General features: G+C 38.8%; 1 protein-coding gene across 2 annotated transcripts in view; it reads right to left on the bottom strand.

Annotated features, from left to right (window-relative positions):
• PTPRO (protein tyrosine phosphatase receptor type O) overlaps positions 1 to 18,565 on the bottom strand; it is a 154,049-nt gene that overhangs the window by 16,111 nt on the left and 119,373 nt on the right. Inside the window, exons 11-17 of one of the 2 annotated variants that reach the window (XM_062616726.1) lie at positions 17,270 to 17,421; positions 14,795 to 14,915; positions 11,062 to 11,201; positions 8,362 to 8,494; positions 7,326 to 7,446; positions 5,347 to 5,415; positions 2,032 to 2,115 (exon numbers count right to left, since the gene is read on the bottom strand). In XM_062616726.1, coding sequence (XP_062472710.1) covers positions 2,032 to 2,115; positions 5,347 to 5,415; positions 7,326 to 7,446; positions 8,362 to 8,494; positions 11,062 to 11,201; positions 14,795 to 14,915; positions 17,270 to 17,421 — 820 coding nt within the window. The remainder of the gene's footprint in view (positions 1 to 2,031; positions 2,116 to 5,346; positions 5,416 to 7,325; positions 7,447 to 8,361; positions 8,495 to 11,061; positions 11,202 to 14,794; positions 14,916 to 17,269; positions 17,422 to 18,565) is intronic. The other variant, XM_062616727.1, reaches the window with a different exon arrangement.

Below are 18,565 nucleotides of genomic sequence, written 5' to 3'. Positions count from 1 at the left end.
AGGTACATTTCTGTTCAGATGTGGAGCTTTGCCTGCAGAATAAATAAGCTATAGCAATACCAGCTTTACGCTACTGTGAAGGATTTACTCTGCCAAGCTTTACTTTCCAAATATTTAAAATTCTCTAGGCTACTATTATCTAAACAGATACTATCTGTAGCGTATCTGTACATTTATGTGTAGTATGCGCACAGCCTAGTAGTATTCTACAACTTTAAAGATTTTTTCCAATGAAATCTTGAAATTAATTTCTCTAAATTATTCAACACATTTTTTTTTTATCTCCTATGTCTATGGGAAACCTTTCAATGTCAGGCACATTGGAATTAATTTCAAAAGAGAAAGAAATCTGAATGCTGTTTATGATAGGAATGCTTCTAGGAATACTTCTCCAGGGAACACTTCAAGAGGCAATAAAACAAATGATTGACATCCATTTCTCAGCAACATTTTCTTGTGCTTTGATAGTCTCAAGAGGCCTTTCTTTTTTAGCATTGTAATTGTTTCCTGAATGTTCATAAATGTTTTAAATTAATTTATGTGCAAAACAAAGACATTTGAAACATTAGCTGGTGTTTTCATCTGTTCTTCCATTTACTCTACAGATTAAAATTCAAAGAGAGGGATTGCTCTCATCTCAGTCAGCTCCTTTAAACTTGGTCAACTATACTAAACTAGGTAGCTTGATTGAAGAGGAAACTTCTGAAGATACACATCTGGCAAGGTGAGTTAATGCATATTAACCAAAAAGAGGACAAAGGGAAAAAGAAGATTACAAAGTTTTGCAGCAGTGCCATAGATAGTGGCCTCCTTGGGCTTCTTGAACATTAGAGAGTTAAGAGAGATCAGTGTAACCTACACAGTAGCAAACCGCTTGCCTGATCCTCCATCATTTTGTGGCTCTCATAGTTGAGTTTACGTCATGTAAGTTAAAAGTCAATATAATATTAACCTTGGAAAGATGCAGTTCTTCAGCTGGGTGCTGGGATCATGCTTTTACTTTCTTGGGAGAAGAAATGGACCTTTATTTAGTTACATAAACCCACTCATTTTTGGGCCCACTGAAAATTTACATGATTTTTACTACATACTCAATGCAACTCAATGAAAACCAGTCTCGGAAATCGCAATGCTGAAGATGCCAGTGACTGCCTGCAGGGGCTTTTGTGCTGAACAGTAGTACTATGGTAGCACCAGAGAAAACGTTTGGTCAAAAGTAAACCTTAACTTTGGTACCACATTTTTGTAAATCACTATACCTTGGACTCAAGACCATCAGGAATTTGTTTATCTTATATAAATTGAGCACTTTTAGATCATAGTCAATTATACTTATTTGTTAAATGGTTCGTAAAACAGTTCAGGTTCTAAATAGACTGTGGTTTTGTTGGTTAGGTATTGAAAAATCCCCAATCAGTTGTGTATTATGTCTTTATGGACTATTTTCAGACTAAACTATTAACTATACACACATACACACGTAGACACACACAGAGTAACTCGCTTTTTATACTTTGAGACTGCTAGTTTGTATTGATTCTCAGCCAACTGTTGTTTCCAAAAGCAAAACTTTTACTGATGTCAGGAGAGCATAACCACACCTTTAAAAACTAAGGTATTATTTGACAACACGCATCAAACAGGTGGGGCATGATTAAGCAATTTTAGTAATACAAAAGCAGCAGAAGGCAATGCCAGGCAATGAACAAATGAATAACTGGGACAGAAGAAGCCAGGACTTACAATGAAGTGGCAAAAATTGCAAAGACAGCAATGAGATGAATATGATGACCACCATAAGATTAGCTTTTTAAATACCGAAATGGATTGGAGCATAAACAGACAAACCAGATGAAGCAGGGTAGCAAATACTTTGATACCCACATCCTCTCCAATCTGAGTTCTAGTACAAGAAAATTGTATCTTCAAAAGCCTTGACCCATTTGAAAGCAGAGGTATCACACATTTTTCATGTAATAGAAACTAACATTGTTTACACATTGCATATGGAAAAACAAGTAAATCACTTACCAAGGATTAATATAAAATGCCAAAAGATAATCAGTCCAAAGGCATGAGGGTAGCAGAGTTAGGAAAGCAAATACACTTCTACGCCTGTGAGCATTAATAAATAACATACATAAAGATGAAAAAGTGAGGAGAGTTAGTAAGACAAACAGAAATCAGGAGATCAGCACATTCTATTTTAAAAATCAGCTAAATCCTTAAAGGCTTCCTCTTACTTACTTCATATTATTAACATCCATAGAAATTTTAGTCCTCAACCTGACTCCCTATGCAAGATTTTCAGATATCCAACATAAAATTCTATTTATGTTGGATAAATAAAATTTAAAATAAAATTCTATGATGAAAATTATTGTGGTGTCTATGAATAACTATTCACAGCAGATTTCATTGTGGCTAATGCAACTGTGAGTACAAAATCATTCTAAACTTCTGCATTTGCAACCTGTGTAATGGACTCTGCTATGCATTAATCCAGGAAACCTACTCAGGCATGTTCTACCTGTTGGTGGAGTGGGCTGCTGGTACTTTTCAAATCTGAAAAACTCATAAAACTTAAACAAAGATTGCTCCATTAACAGGATTTTTTTTCCAAATACACCCTCAGTGTTTCCCCAACCCCCATCAGAAAATCTGCTGTCTTAAAAACAATACCATCCTTCTACAACTGTTCTAAAGGAGAACCACAAAGTGAAGTTTCCCTTTTTGGTACTCTTGGATCTTACAAAGTTGGCAGATACTGTGTTTTCCCTGATAAGAAAGTCATGTCAAATGTAATCATCTCTAATATTAATCTTCCAAACAGTGGTGGGAAACCGCCCATGCAGTGGAAACTCCAAGTTACGCTTTAATAAGTTTTGCTGCTGAACAGAAAACGGGCAGAGCAGTTTCTGCATGGACCCTTCCCCAGGTGTTGGTAGGGATCATGGAGGTCAGTCATCAACCACCTCAGTGTTTCTCATGTGTCTTAGCATAGTTTCCACGAGAATCTGCTCCATGATCCTTCCAGGCACAGAGGTGAGACTGACTGGTCTGTAGTTTCCCAGGTCTTCTATTTTTGTTTTCTTGAAAATGGGGGTTATATTTCCCTTTTTCCAGTCTTCAGGGACTGAAGGAGCTTCACCTGACTACCATGATTTTTTAAATATGATGGACAGTGTCTTAGCAGCTTCATCCGCCAGCTCCCTCAGGACCTGCAGATGGGTTTCATCAGGTCCCATGGAACTGTGCGCATTCAGGTTCCTAAGATGATATCAGACCTGATCCTCTCCTACAGTGGGCCTAAGGTCTTTTATCATCCTGATAAATTTCCACTTTATCAAATCACATGGTAGCATGATTGCAAACCTATTTATATTGTTCACAAATTAGGGACTCTGACATCTAAACTAATTGATTTTATTCAACATATGAAAAATATGCAATTGCTCAATAAATACAATAGTGTTTTCCTGGAATTATATAGTCTTTCACCTCTTGCTTAGGTGTATTGAACAATTTTATGCAATTAAAAGAAAGATGCAGATACTGCTCAAATCCTGAAAACTCTGCTGTGTTGAGCTTTCCTTAGGAATCAGTGGATATGCCCATAGCTCCTTTACTAGATCCCTGGAATAACCCCGAAGAAAATCTGGCTTCTTAATCATTCTACCTGTCTCTAGGGCCATATTTTCCTTTTGACTGCCTGGATGGACAGTGAATTTGGTCTTGACATTAGACAACAGAGGCACACAAAACAAGATATCTTTACTAACTTTCAGAGAAGTCAGGACAATAAGATTAGGGAACACTGACTTCAGTAACAGAAATTTGTGGACATAGTAAGTGGGAATATTTTCCTCAATTTATGTTTTTATAACATATTTTATGTATGTATACACATATGCATATATACACATATATATACACACATATACACATATATATACACATATAATAAGCAACAAGAACTTTCACGTTCACATCCAAACCTATTAGTTAATTCCCCTTCCCATAAAAAAGCCTTTTATGATTTTAATAACATCTGTTGCTAATTTAATCATTTGATTCAAGCTTGGCTATTTAATTAACATGAGTGTTTGATCTTCTGCCTTCTTTGCCATTAATATAGTCCAAGCAAGAGAATCTGAAAGATTAGTTTGTACTACATACAGCTGGCTGCTATTAAAGCTAAACCAAGCAAGTGAAGCTTGTTTAATATCCAGTTAATTAGCAGCACAGTGAGGTATTGACAAGATTTGCAGAGCTTGTTAGTTCAGTTTGCGTGCTTATTAGCAAAAGGCTTGCTGTAGTGCAGTGTCAATCCATTTAATCCCATCCTTGCTGGCAGGCTGCATCCTATGAGATCATTGAAGCAGTTCCCTGTGCACCAACTCCTCTTTTCAACTTCTTGGCCATCAACAAATGTGACCATGGGTGTAAAACCAAGGCACGTACGACCTCTGAAGGTCCCTTCCAACCCAAACTGTTCTATAATTCTATGATTCTATGATTTTCTTTTTCCTACATCCTGGAGTAGGGCTGGCAGTATGCTTTTAAATATCTGTGTTTGGACTTGTCTTGAAAGAGAAGAAGTTTTTGCAGAGATTGCTAAATAATGAGCCAGTAAACCTTGGGTCAGTCATTAGCCTTCATTTTCCATAATAGGAATGGAAATGACCACACTGGTGGCAGTCAATTAGCTTTGAAGAGCCCTTTTACTTCTATAATATCTAATCCTACAGACTTTCTTTGTTAAATTACTTTTCTCCTGCTGATGGTGTCAGTGATGGTTTGGAGTCCATAGTCAGTGCCTGCAACTCTGGTAAGTGGTTTCCTAGACTAGTAAGAGTATGCTGAGGGGGTTTTAGAGCCTTTTCAACAGCACTGAACATTAAGTAAATATTTGAGTTGGCTTGTCCTTGCCTTGCAATGCAAGGAGAACTTAATTAATAGCACTGCATGAAGACAGTTGCTAATTAGTCATCTACAGGCAGGCTTACTTCTGGATGTAAATATATCTCTATGGAGGTGCTAATGGATTTATAGACCAAGTTTCTACATTTGTTTTATGTAAGGAAATATGTCTGTAAGAGAAAGGAAAAAAATATCCTTCCAAAACACATCTATGCAACTTGGTTAACATGTATATACATCATTCCCTACTAAAAACAGAAGGTGACAGAATACACAGTCTTTAGTCATCATTCAAAACCCTAAAAATATCTTAAAGAAGGACAGTGATGGCATAAAAAATAAGCACTTAAGATTAAAGATCATATTTGCCAAAAAGCATAGATGGGGAAAGACATAATTAAAAGCCTTGCTTCAGACACTCACCAATTATAGGGAAGCTTTCCATCTCTCTCTAAAGATGCAAAATTGACAAAGGTTCCAGCCCCGCATTCCCTGTTTCAGGAAGACCATTGGGTACAAAGTTACCATTTTCAGATTTACAATGCATGCTGTGATGTTGATTTAACACAGAACTCTTGGTGTTGTGGAGAACTGCTGAACACTCACATCTCTGACTAGATGTGAGGTAATCAGTGATCAACATAACTGAAATCCCTTAGCACAGTCATCCAAAACTAACAAATTTTCAACACCACCTGAGATCAGCTTTCTTAATGATGCTTAAAAAAAGAGTAAAATAAGGGAGAAGTTGCTAATAAAGATTTCAAATAGGACTCATCTTCTGTCCACATTTGGGCTTTCTAGCATTTCCAGCCCAGTGTCTGGCTCTAGCACTTGTTGTTGGCCTCAGTATATATGCTAAATATTTATCTTTCTATACTAAATATTCACTGTCCCAAATCCAAGGAGCATATGTATAATTGTCTCCATTTGACAGCGTAGTGGTAATTTTGGATTCACAAAATAATTGTGGCAAACCCCTGAATTTCCTGAATAACATTTCAGTGAATTTATCACAAGTCCATTATTTTCAGCCACAAATGATAAACTGACTTGACATTTTTGAGTCTCTGATTTAAGAAAACAATCGCTTCCAGCTTCTTACTCAATCTACTTTTTAAATTTCCTTCAGGGGGTTTTATCTTCTGGGGCTAGAAGAGGTGATAAAAAGAAAAAGCTTTGGGTTGCCTGCAAAGTAATTAAATACGAAAGAGAATTAATTTTGCTGGGATTTTCATGGAGCCAGCAAAATGTGTGATATGGTAATCTGCTGTGTGGAATACATAGCCAAAACACATAAAATAACAGTGTCTGCTAGGTAACCAAGTGCTAGATTCTTCACATAAGTTGGTGGGCTTTTTACATGCAATAATTTCCTTTCTTGAGACAGCACAGTAAATTAATAGAAAAGATATTGCTCAGATTATGGATGAAGACTCCAGGACACTTCCAAAACCAGGAGGTGAACTACATATTGAGGGTTTGGGGAAACTTACACAGTTCACTCAGGCCATAATAAAACTCACATTAAAGTGAACTGTTACAGCTAAAATAACCAGGAAAAGGAAACTGAATTTCAATATTCAGATACAAATGATTTGTGCAGATAGCTGAAGGAACCACACCCCTATACTCCTACAAGATAATTTTTCCTTTCATCTGTATGACACAATAAATTGGGATCTTCAGTGTTATAAGTGAAGAGCAGACCCTGAGATCCCTTCTGGATTTGTGAGTCTCGGTGTATATTTGGATGCACCCTGACTGCATGGAAAGACATGCAGTCTTTCACCATACAGGTGAGCCCGTATGTTCTTTCCCATGCTGCCGTTCCTATAGGAAAGGAGCTCATACAAATGCAGAATTTGGACAACTGGAAGATCAGGATTTGGGGGCAGATTGGCAAGTGCTCTAGAGAGAGACTAACAGGGCTCTGGGCACATCCTCCCTCATCCTAGGGGTTTGGCTGCTAGGGCTCAGGCCTTACATGGCCTTTGAAACGCAGCATCCTGGATCCGATTAACAAACTGTCTTATCTATTGATATAGAAAATCTTCTTTCCAAACTGTAAGAAAGATTTGCTAAACATCTTGATGTCTTGCTTATGCCCAGTTGCCTCAGATCCTAATTATCCTATAGGTTCCTGACACAACCCTCTTGTAATAAGTGATTGTACTTCTTAAACAGCCACTCTTGCAAAGCTCAAGGTTGAGCTTTTAACTCAGGTCAGGAATGAAAACAGAGGGAGAAGACTGCTACTCATAAACAGCAGCAAGATTTTGAAGGTATCCTGTTCAAAAGCATCTTGAGCAGCACCCATGCACAAAAGCATCCTCAATTGCAACTATTGGTGTGTTTGCTGTTGTTGGGAATTTTTGGAACTAGCATAAATCTGGACTTACCTGGCCATTTGTAGATGTTTTCTCCTGAGTACAACAAGAGTCACCAGCAGCAGTCCAATCAGAAGAATACTTAGGATGGCTAAAACGGAGATTACCACTACATTGGGATTCATCTCTGTGACTGTACATACAAACAAGGAACCTTGGTTAATTCAGAAGTGCTGTCAGTTTTGCCATGGGGCTCATTTTGGTTTTTTGTGTTTTTTTTCTCTTTTCCCCTGAATGTTGATAGTGTTATCTTTCTGAACTGATCCCATTCAGCCTAGGGAAAAATCTCCCACTAGAAATGAAGTGAGGTTTTGACTTGTTATTGCTCTTACAGAATTTCTGTGGGGAAATGTCTTCACTGGTATTTTTGATAAAACTTTGGTATTTTGTGATTATTAGTATTTTTTTGCTTTTTAACTGAAACTCATAACACAAGAGAAAAGAGTGAAAGAAATATAAAATACAGAAATTCATCATCATCTATGTCTCCAAAGCACATTTCAACTCTGAAGTTGATCTTCCAAAATAATAAATATCTTTTCTGACCCGAAAGCAAAATAACAGGCTGAGGTGCTGTAATATAATGTGTTAGAATTGAGTTTCTTTTGCAAATAAATTTGTACAATAGATTCTGTTTTAAATAAGAACTGGAGTCAAGTCTCAGTAACAAAACCTTGATTTATTTTTGTTTCATATTACAGTTTTATCGACTGTACTATGAGACCAGACAATCTGTTCTGCTCATTTTGTCAGAAACCCTCTTTATTTTCCTTGGTCAGAATAACTTTACGTCTACAATTATATTAAATATATTTTATTGAATATATTTTATTAATTATATTAAATATATTTTTCCAAGTTAACTCCCCAGCAAGGATTTTTCTAAGAACTTTTTAAAGCTGCTTCCTCATCACATCCACATCTGCCAGCCTTTCCATGATACAAACAACCCCCTGGGGCCAGCGTTACTGACAGCAGCTTTAGAAAGCAAGGAGAAACAGATGTTGTAGCTGGAAGAGGAAGAAGAAAGCAGGGAAGTGCTGCTTACCCATGGTGGAAACCGCAATGAAAGTGGGGATGCTGGGGCTGTTGTGGCTGAAGGTGGTTACACTGCAGTTGTAGGAAGTGGCAGGGGTTAGGCTGGAAATGGTCACTACGTGTGAAGAGACAGTGACAGGTTCCTGCAGGCATGGGGAAAAACACACAGAAGTTTGTTTCTCCTGTAAACAACAGAGTACAAATCAGTGCTCTCCTCTCCACCCATATATTTGAACAGGTAAAGTCAGATCTGCTGAAAGAAATCAGCACTTCAAAATCCAGGGAAGGTAACCAGGGCCTGCCTGAAAACAGGCAGGTAGCCCAGCAGCCTGGCAGAAGAGAGGAGAGGAACGGGTGAAAACAGCATCAGGAACAGCCCAGAGAACCAAAGGGGGCCCTGGGGCCCCTTAGGGAGAGCAGAAGGGTGAGAAACCCCTCACAGGGGTTTGGCCAGTCACAGGCTTGGTGGGGAAAAGTGCTGACACCCGTGGGGCATCCCCAGAGGTGGGCAGATCTCATAAGCTCTAGTTACTAAGCCATACGGGCAGTTATTTTATTCAAAGTTCAGCCAAGACAGTTGCAATCCCCACACCCTTGTGTGAATATGTGCCATCTCTGCTTCTTTTGACAGGCCAAGGTGAAAAACAAAGCTAGAGCAAAGCCTTTTGGCAATAACTATGATCAGACATCCCACACCTTAGTTTTTCTAGCTAGTATAAATTCTTTGCATAACATATTTATACAATTTTTTAATTACTATGTCCCTAGTAAACACTTTTGTGGTTTTTAAATCCTGATATAGTAAAAGAAAACAACTACAACATGTGAATGGACTTAAAGGTCCTCCTAGGCTTTTCTGTACTCTCCAGCAAAAACAAGGGTGGGCTGCAGATGTGAAAATAGGGACACTGAGTGAGCAGTTTAGAAAGGGAACAAGAAGAAGTTCCATGAATGAACTTGCTCCAGGTGGTGAGTACAAGATGCTGTAACAAGTCTCAAGCACTGGATTTTTGCAGTGGCCTGTTGTCAGTCATAGGCTCCTTCCAGGTTAGCAAGGGTTGCTGTTGCAGTGCAATTCTGAGGTACGTTACGCAGATGAAATTACATCTACATGAGTGTAAGGGAAAAGGCTTTTATTCCCTGAGCTGAAAGGAGGGGCCACTGTTTGGGAATTGGACTTGGCTAAATGTTTTCCATTTTCCCCTCTGGGAATTTTAAATTAGTCAACCAAAATCCAAGATATTCAAACTCAGAAAGCTGTTGCATTTCATTTTGCTAGTTTAAAAATGAAGGAAAGGGACAAAAAAGTTCATGCAATTAGCATAGAAAATCACAAAGAATTTTCACCAGTCTAATGGGAAAGCATCTCTTTTTATAGTACAAAAAGGAGCCCTTCCCCTTTTTTCAGAGACAGAAAAAGTGACGAATCTCATGAGAAGTGAGCTGACAATCTCTCTGTGCATTTCCCACTGCCAGATGTTCATGTCAACAAATGAGACACTCACTGAGCAGTCTTTTCCTTATGTTCTTAAAACAAGTCTGCTGTGCAATAAAGCTACAAATCCTAAGGTAACTTCTTTGCCTGATCACATAATTATTATGAATCTCTGCTAAGTGGATAATGACTTCACTATCTTTAGCTATTCACTGTGAAAAAACAAGAATCTATATGTGGAATCCAAACTACCCATAAGATTAAAGTTCATTTAAACAATCTTTAGTCAGTGCCTTTCTCAATTCAGACTGGTCTTCTATAGGAGTAAGAGTGTGTACGTCTCTTTTTCAATAACCAGTGCCCTGAGCGGGTTATTTTTTACTTTTTTTCTGAATGATTCATGATTACGTGTGTCAGTCCACATGAGAGAATGGTGTTCCATGACATGTAATCACAGCGATCCCCTACACCATCAGCTAAATCACAGAGTAAGCCTCACATGCTGCACAGCACTGAATGTCAAGGAACTAAAACTGTTACTGCTCTGTTCTTCTACTGAACAATGTTACCAATCTAAACACTTAGATACCCAGGACACCTCTAAGCACAGGTAGCTAACTGGATAGAGAGAAAAGAAGGCTCATTTGTGAGGCTGAGAAGGTGGCTCTTGAAGGAAATACTCTAAGAGACAAAATGCATGAAGAGCAGCTGCATTTGCAGCACAAAGGCACTCTGCAACAGTGAGCTTCAGTTAGCAGTTCTCAAACCAGGAATAAAGTAAGCCATAAATGATTAATGCTGCATACAAGATCTCATGGCATCTAAATATGTCCATTTTTCTCATTGCTTATCAAGCCACCTGACCATTTTTGACCTATTGACCATTCCTGCCTATTGACATTACCTTAGTTTTGTGGCCTTTTAGGTTTTGCACTGTATATTAGAACCATTTTCATCAATAGCCAAGGACTCTGTTGAGCGCATGTAGCTTCTGTCCAATTAGTTATAATCTCATTAGTAAGATAGAAGCTAATTTTAATATTGAAAAATAATGAAATATTTTAGTGGTTTAGCTTTTAAAATAAATTCTAAGTTAAATTTTAAGTTAAATTCTGAACCACCCTACCACATTTGGTTTAATCATCTAACCCGTGTACTGGGCATAAAATGCCATTGGACTTTACACACAAACCAGACACCAAACCAGAAACACGCAAGGCTCAGTCTCAGTTTCAGAGATGAAGAGCAGAAACCAAAGAAGAGCTGCTTACATACCTGGACTTTTGTTTCCTGACCAGATCCAACCTGCTGGCAGTAGACTTCAAAGAAATCAGCCACTCCTTCTTCCACCCAAAGCAGAGTCACAGAGGTCTGAGTCTTGTTGACAGCAAACAGTGATTTTGGAGGGGCTGGTTCTGGTTAAGAGAAATTCTCCTTTTATAAAGCTTATCTATAAGTTTCCAGACAACTAAGAGGAAGCCTTGAACAAAAATGAAAGAAATGCCTGATGCCTTTCTATCTTTCATTTCCTTCAGATAAAGCCTGCCAATATAAAGCCCTGCCTCTCATGGTGATAAACTACCACTATAAAATGAGAAGATGATAAAGCTCTTGGTTTTCCTTCTCTATTTAAACTGTTCTCTATTTGGGCAGTTGGATAATTACTTCATTTCCCTTTTCAACAGAACCCTTGCTTGAGGATCATCAGCGTATTCTATTAATAGAACGACATTAGCAAAAACTCTTGGGGGAAGATGGCTGTCTACCTGTTAGCAGCACATTTGGCCTGAGAAAGCTTTTCTGTGCAAGACCTTCCCCAGGAGATGATAAAGAAGCAGCTTTCCACAAGCAAAGGCTGTTTAGGTTTATTTAATTGTAGCAGAGGAAATATTTAGTCAATTAGCAGTTAAAAAAAATCTTGTGGCTTATTTTTTGTGTTTTTTTTTATCAAGCTAACATTTAAAGGCCACTGAATCTGCACTCGTTTCAATAAGCCCCAGGAATTTTCTCACTGAATGCAGAGGTTCACACCTCAGGGGTCTTCAGCTTATCGCTCTGATTTTCATTGCTGTTGTGCTGGATGAACTGACAATGGGCAAACATACGCAAGGGTCTGGTGAGGAGGAGACAACCCTGTGATAGGGGGATATGGAAGGTCTTCTGGAAGTGATGGCATCAAGAACACTCTGAAATGGGGGGGGGGGCTTGCGCTCAGCACCCGCAGCCCCATGTGTGGTGGCCTTGGCTGCCACAACCAGGGCCACCTCTGGTCCCATGAACCCTGTGGCTGGGTGGGCAGCAGCCAGCGGGAGGCCACACTGGCCTTCAGTGGAGGCCACCCCTCACTGCAACGTAGCCTGAACCAACCTGGCGTGTGGAAAACACAGAATAGGAGGGGAAGTCTTGAGGAGCAGAGGGAGGAGCAACCAGCCCTAGGACGGTGTTAGGACAAGGTAATTTTTTTTTTTCCAAGATTATTTAAAGACTAAGGCTTGATCCTGATTTTCATCCTAACAACTTCACACGATGGGTAATAGCAATACCTAGCTTTCAGTGCCTCAGGTGTCCTGGGCTCCTTGGTTTGCCTTCAGAGAACGCAAAGTTCGAGTTGTTCAGGCAACATTTCTGAACTCTTCTCCAGTTTTCAGATTTCCTAATCTATGGGTGTTTAATTAAAGCTGTCACTCTCAAACAATGACTGGATTCCAGGGTTCTGACACACTACACAGAATGTGCTATGTACAACAACATTTTGCTCTCATTATTCCCCTTCACAAATAATCAGTTATTCTCATTCTGTGAGATGCTGTCACAGGAGCCTGGATGTGATGTGTAAGATCCATCACAAAAAACTTGGCACAAAGGAGTTGCTCAAGTAGTTATAGACATATTGGATACATTTCTAATCCTCAGACAATCAGATCTGTGTTCTAGAGTTGGAGGTTGCCAAGATTATATTGCCATGAGGGGGAGAGATGGGTAGGGACTGAGGCACATTCACGTGGCTGCTTATCTGTCATGGGGATTGCAGTGTACATGTTGTCCCTGTACTACATAGGAAAGCGTCCCTCTTAATTACAGCCATATATCTGCTCTTGGATTCAGGAACACATTCCATCCCTCACTCAGGTAAAAAATGACCTCAATTAAAATACGAGTTTTGCATTAGGGCATCATCCCAAACAAATCCTGCTTTTGCCTCCAGCAAATGGCTTGATTTTTTCTGCAAGTGGAAAGTTGCCAGAATGAAGCAAACATCATGAAGGGAAGAGCATTTGGCAGGAGTGCTTAAGCAACTGCCAAATGCGGAGTCGTCTATCACTTAGAGTTAGTTCCCACTTCTGCTAATTACAACTCCCATTGCTCCCTCAGAAACAGAGAGAAAGAAAAACTCTGGCATAATATCCTTACTATTGTCTATTCAAAGTGCAAACAGCATTTAAGAAAAAGAAAACCAACAAAAAACAAACCACCAAAACAACCAAAAAAACCCCAAACCAAAAACCCCCCACACCCTTAAGTCTGGAAGTGATTTATTAAAATGGAATTCATTCCACCTTCTCTTTGTTACCAATGAAACAGCAAGGGTAAAGTACCTATACCAGTCCAATGAGAGTCTTCCTGTCCGAAAGCAAAGAACAGGAAGATATAACTATGCTGCAGGCCGTACAACATGAACGTACAGCATATGTAATAATACGGCCATAAATAAGATCATTTGTGGACCTGTCTGAAAGACAGAGCTAGCTGATATTTTGGAAATATTCCCCCCAAAATTTTTTACCATACCTATGTACAATGGTAGAGGGGGGATATATTCACCCTCACACACCCACCCACTTAGTCCTGGGAAGAAATGTACAGACATAAGTCCATGCACAGACACAAGGCATGGGGAAAACAGCAATCAGGACTTGCGCAGGTAAGGGAAAATCCATGGAATTTCTCTACATCTTTTAAATATCTCATTTGGTAAAAAGACCTGGAAGAATCTCAGATTCTTGTGGCTGCACTGCTTGCCCCAGAACTATTTAAAAGACTTGAGTAAGAGCTACAGAGAAAGACAATTGGACAGTGATTGCTTCAAGACCTCTAATTCAATTAGAAATTATTGTGTCCTTTCACTGTCACTCACAAAATGTTTACTATGAATGTAGTGAAGAAAATCCCATTTGAAATTACTAACTCACTCTTCTTTACCCACCTTCACAGTGGAGTTAACACCTGTAAAAGAATGAGGCACAGTTTGAAATTTCACAGCTTTAGGTACCTAGGGCTCAACAATTCCACATGCATGAAAAAGTGGAGTAAAATCTCCTTAAGGCAGTGTCAAGTCTTCCTCAAAGGTAAAGGAAGATGTTAGGCAGCAAGCTATCAAGTCTTACCTTAAGGATTAAGTTCTCAAGTCTGTTTGTTTCTTTGAGTAGATGACATATATTTCTCTTAGAATGATGCTGGGCTCCACAGCCATGAATCTGATTGTTTTTGTAAAGAGTACTGTCATTTGTTTGTATTTAATGGTACATTTTTGGTGTTAGAAGTCTATGGACGTGTTCATGGAGAGAGATGGGGAGACAGGGAACCAGACCAGGCAGCAGAGTGCAGACACAGACACAGGCTTGTCAGAAACAAGGAAGGTTTTGCTTTGTATTGAAAATTTCACCTGTGAAACCTGAGTTGCTATTCCCAAAACCTGTTCCAAGACCTTAAGGAAGCAACTATGAAGCTATTCTCCCAGCGAGGCATTAAGTGATTTCCACTCTCCTACTTCCACTTACAGTCAAATTCTGCTGCTCTTGCTTCTCTTGAGTAATACTGGTTTAGGAGAGTAGCTTCACATGCAGGAATGAGAATCTTCACAGCAAGGTGAGGTGAAAATTATAGCTTTGCAAAAGAAATGCAGTCACAGGTACATGACTCTGAAATAAGGAAGATGCTGAATCTGCTGACAGAGTTACTTTTACAGTCTAATGAGAGAAGGAGTGAGTTTATAATTTACATTTCTTACCCAATTCCACAAGCTGAGGCAGGGAAGTATTGCTGCCTCTTTCAGTACAAGCAGTCACTGAAAGGTTGTAAATGTCCCCCGGAGGCAAGCTCAACACTGCAGTCATCACATTGCGTGTTACCTACAATAATTACAGACACCAGCTGTTAAATTTGACATAAACTATACATCCTTCCTTTAAAATTAATCTGGTCACTGGCCACAGTTTTGTGCATCACAGCAGATGCCTTCTGCATGTTCTAGCTTTGTTGCACGAACCAGTTCCCACTGACATCAACTGTGGAAGGCCCTTGCAATCAGCAGAATATCACAATGCAAAAAGACTATCATAGGCTTTATTTTCTATATATGACCACTGAAATTTTAAGGAAGAAAGAAAATCTCCCTTAACACTAATGAAAGCACTCTTGTATCTAGATATTTCACGTTATGCAAAATGTTAAACAAGCCATGGTTTTGAGTCCATTACAATTTTAGAGGAATTTAAATCAAGTCAGATCTCTAAGAAGAGTACACAAGAGACATATAAGCAGCCTTTATGTATCCTAAGAACCTGCAAATTAAATCCAGCTGGGCAAGTCTAACACTTACCTGGAGACCTGTTGACTTGACAACAGATGTCAGGGCCTGACTTCAGTCATCTGCAAGTTTGAAACCAGATACGATCCAAAACTGAGCTGAGCTTCAAAAGATTGTGAATAACTTCCTCCTGCTATTTTAGGGGTATGCTCCCCATTTTTCAAGGGTCATGGAGAATAACACAGAACTCAGATACTGCAACAGACTATTTTCAGAGGACTTGAAGACTATCTATAAAAGGTACATTCAGGATTCTCTTACTGGTTTTCATAGTAATTTAATTTTCAGGCTTTTAGTTACAAGAGAAACAGACAATTCTGAATAAAGAGTAACAGGATGAAGTAAACTATTTTCAGCACTTCACTAAAAACTAACCAACTTCTACAGAGTCTTGGGAAGTGCAAAACAGCAAGAAGAAAAAGTCCCCATTGCCTCATAACGTTACCTGTTCATTTTAACCATAATAACAATCTTAATAAATCAGATAAAGACATTACAATATAGTATGATTTTTAAAGGACACCATTTCTGAAAGCGACTAACAAATCTTAGTCTTAACAGGAACACCCTGATGCCTGCAGGCATGTACCCATATTTATAAATATAAGCAGGACCATAAATCTTAACTGTAAATAGGCTGTTACAGGAATTTCTTAAAGAATACTTTCTGAGTTCTCTTGTCCTGAAAATGATAAAAAGACAAACATTTCTCAAGACATGCCTGAAGTTTTAAAGTTTTATTTGCAGATACACTCTGCTGTTTTTAATCTTCTGTTTAATCTAAAATTCTTCAATATTATTTTAAATTAATTTTATATTTAATGTTTATTCTTTATTTATTTAATCTAAGATGTAAATAGTCAATGAATATTAAAACAGTTGAATTGAAGTTGAATGGCACAGGAACTGGATTCTTTTGAAGAACAATAACCTTGCAGAGAACATGACTTTTGGAAGGAAGAGAGAAGAGGGATATTATAGCACAATTTTTTTAGAATTCACTTTTAGAATATTTTATCTGTAGGGAAAAAAAAATTGTGGTGTTTTCTTCCATGTTTGAAACAAAGATCCAAATATTGGAAGCTCCTGCTGTTGAGAAATGTAATGTTTTTGAACAGTTCTACTAATCATGTAATTAGATTCATGCTGTAACAAGCTCCAGATGGGTGTACTCTTGCAGCCACTAGGAATCCAAGGAAAGCCAGGGTGCTCCATATAAATCCAAATGAAAGTTGCTGATGAATTTGTGCTTATGCTGAAAATCCACTTCCAATTCAGCATCTGCTGAGTCTTCAGTTGTAGAAGGGAAACCTTTCCCTTGAAAAAGACCAAATACTTTCTGCCTGTCAACAATTAAAGCTCAAGCGTGGTGTAGAAGACAGTCACATGCTACAGGCTATATGAAGCTACACAGCTAGCCACACACATTCCTGCTTTTCAGCGCTCCCCTGCTATTTCACATACTTCTCGCTGGGGGCTCTTCAAACAGTTCTCAGGGGCTGCTCTTTTGCTTCAGGTTAAACATGCACCTCTGTACCCTGCAGCAGGATGACTTTAATCTGTAATTGGAAACCCCAAATTTCTTTTTCTAAGGGATTTTTAAATATGCTCAGAAAGTTCAAGATAAAGTTCAAGATAATGTGCCAAGAACACATCTTAGCATCTGGTAAATTTTCTATGAAGGGCACACATTCCAGGTGAAATCCTCATCCCATCAGAATCATTTTGTCCACTGACTATTTTGAGAGCTTGTCTTTGGAAGTGATGCTAACATTGTGAAGCAACTTCAAGTGATCAGGCTTCTACCAGTCTTAATCGACTTGTTTAAACTTCATAATACAAATTTATTGACTCAGCAAATGAGAAATGAGTGACAGCTTCCCCACTCATACTTACACTCTTCTTGATTTTTTTCTTTCCTTCTGCAATGACCATCCAATGCAGCATCCTGGAATGAGAAAGGTCAGTACCATCTCCTCCATAGGTCCAGGTGACGTACAAAAGGTGGTTGTAATATTCTACGGAGGTAATCTCTGGAGCCACTGGTGCTGAAAGGAGAAGGCAAGTGTATTACAGACAGGGTCTAACACAGCTGAATACCAAATCCTGTAATAAATTTCCACTAAAGGAGACTCTTGGGAAGAGTGTATCACAAAGATAGCAGAAAAATATTAGTAAAAACATTTGCATTTAGTACTAGATGAAAGAAACAAAAAAACAGCATTTAACCTGGGGGATATTCAGAACAAAAAAACATTCATGCTTGCAATCTCTCAGTTAAAAAAGAAAAATAAATCATGAAGCTACTGGCTGATACAAGCCATTTTTTGAGTCAACGTTTAGAAATGGAATTCAAAGTCAGGTTAAAAGCTTGAGATAATACTTCACTGTGTTACAGCACTGGAAAGAAATGACAATCTGTGAGAAATAAAAAATTTCACACTGAATAGTTGTATAATTTTTCCACAGGAAAAAAAATACCTTCCCTTAACTGAGGTTGCATCTTCCCAGGAGGAAAAATCCCAAACCTGCAGTTTTACAAGGAACAGCTTTTTGCATGAAGTTATGGCCACTTTTGTTCCTGGAGTGAAAGTCCTGCTATCACAGAAGGCAGCTGTCAGCTGACATCCAGCTAAGCACCAAGTGATCACTATGTCCAACATGGTCTCCAACCACCACATCACCCATAACTCCATCTCTGCTGATAAATAACAGGCTTTTGCTAGCTGACTCACTTGCCGGCTGTGTCAGGAAGTTATTTTCCACACACTCCAGGAACCTCCTAAGACTTTCTTCTCTGCCGTATTGTATCTCCAGCAGAAATCTGCTAAGTTGAAGTCCCCCAAGAGAACAAGGGCTAGTGAATATGAGACTTCTCACAGCTGTTTATGGAATATTTTACCTGCCTCTTCACACTGGCTGGGTGGTCTATAACAGACTCCCACCATGATATCTATCTGCCTTGTTGGCCTTGCTCCTAATTCTTACCCATAAACATGCAACACTGTCATCACCATCATTAAGCTCTAGACAAATCAAAATACTCCCTAAGATGCAGGGCTATCTCCCCCTTCTCCACCTCCTTTCTTGCCTATCCCTTCTGCAGAGTTTATAGACATCCACTGCAGCATTCTAGCTGTGTGAGTCATCCCACCATGTTACTGTGATGGAAACTATATCACAGATCTCCTC

This window comes from Pezoporus occidentalis, unplaced genomic scaffold (genome assembly GCF_034315485.1).
Source record: "Pezoporus occidentalis ecotype Australia unplaced genomic scaffold, CSIRO_AGI_Poc_V1 ctg19, whole genome shotgun sequence".
Lineage (NCBI taxonomy): Eukaryota > Metazoa > Chordata > Aves > Psittaciformes > Psittacidae > Pezoporus > Pezoporus occidentalis.
This window is presented reverse-complemented; position numbering and strand designations above follow the sequence as displayed.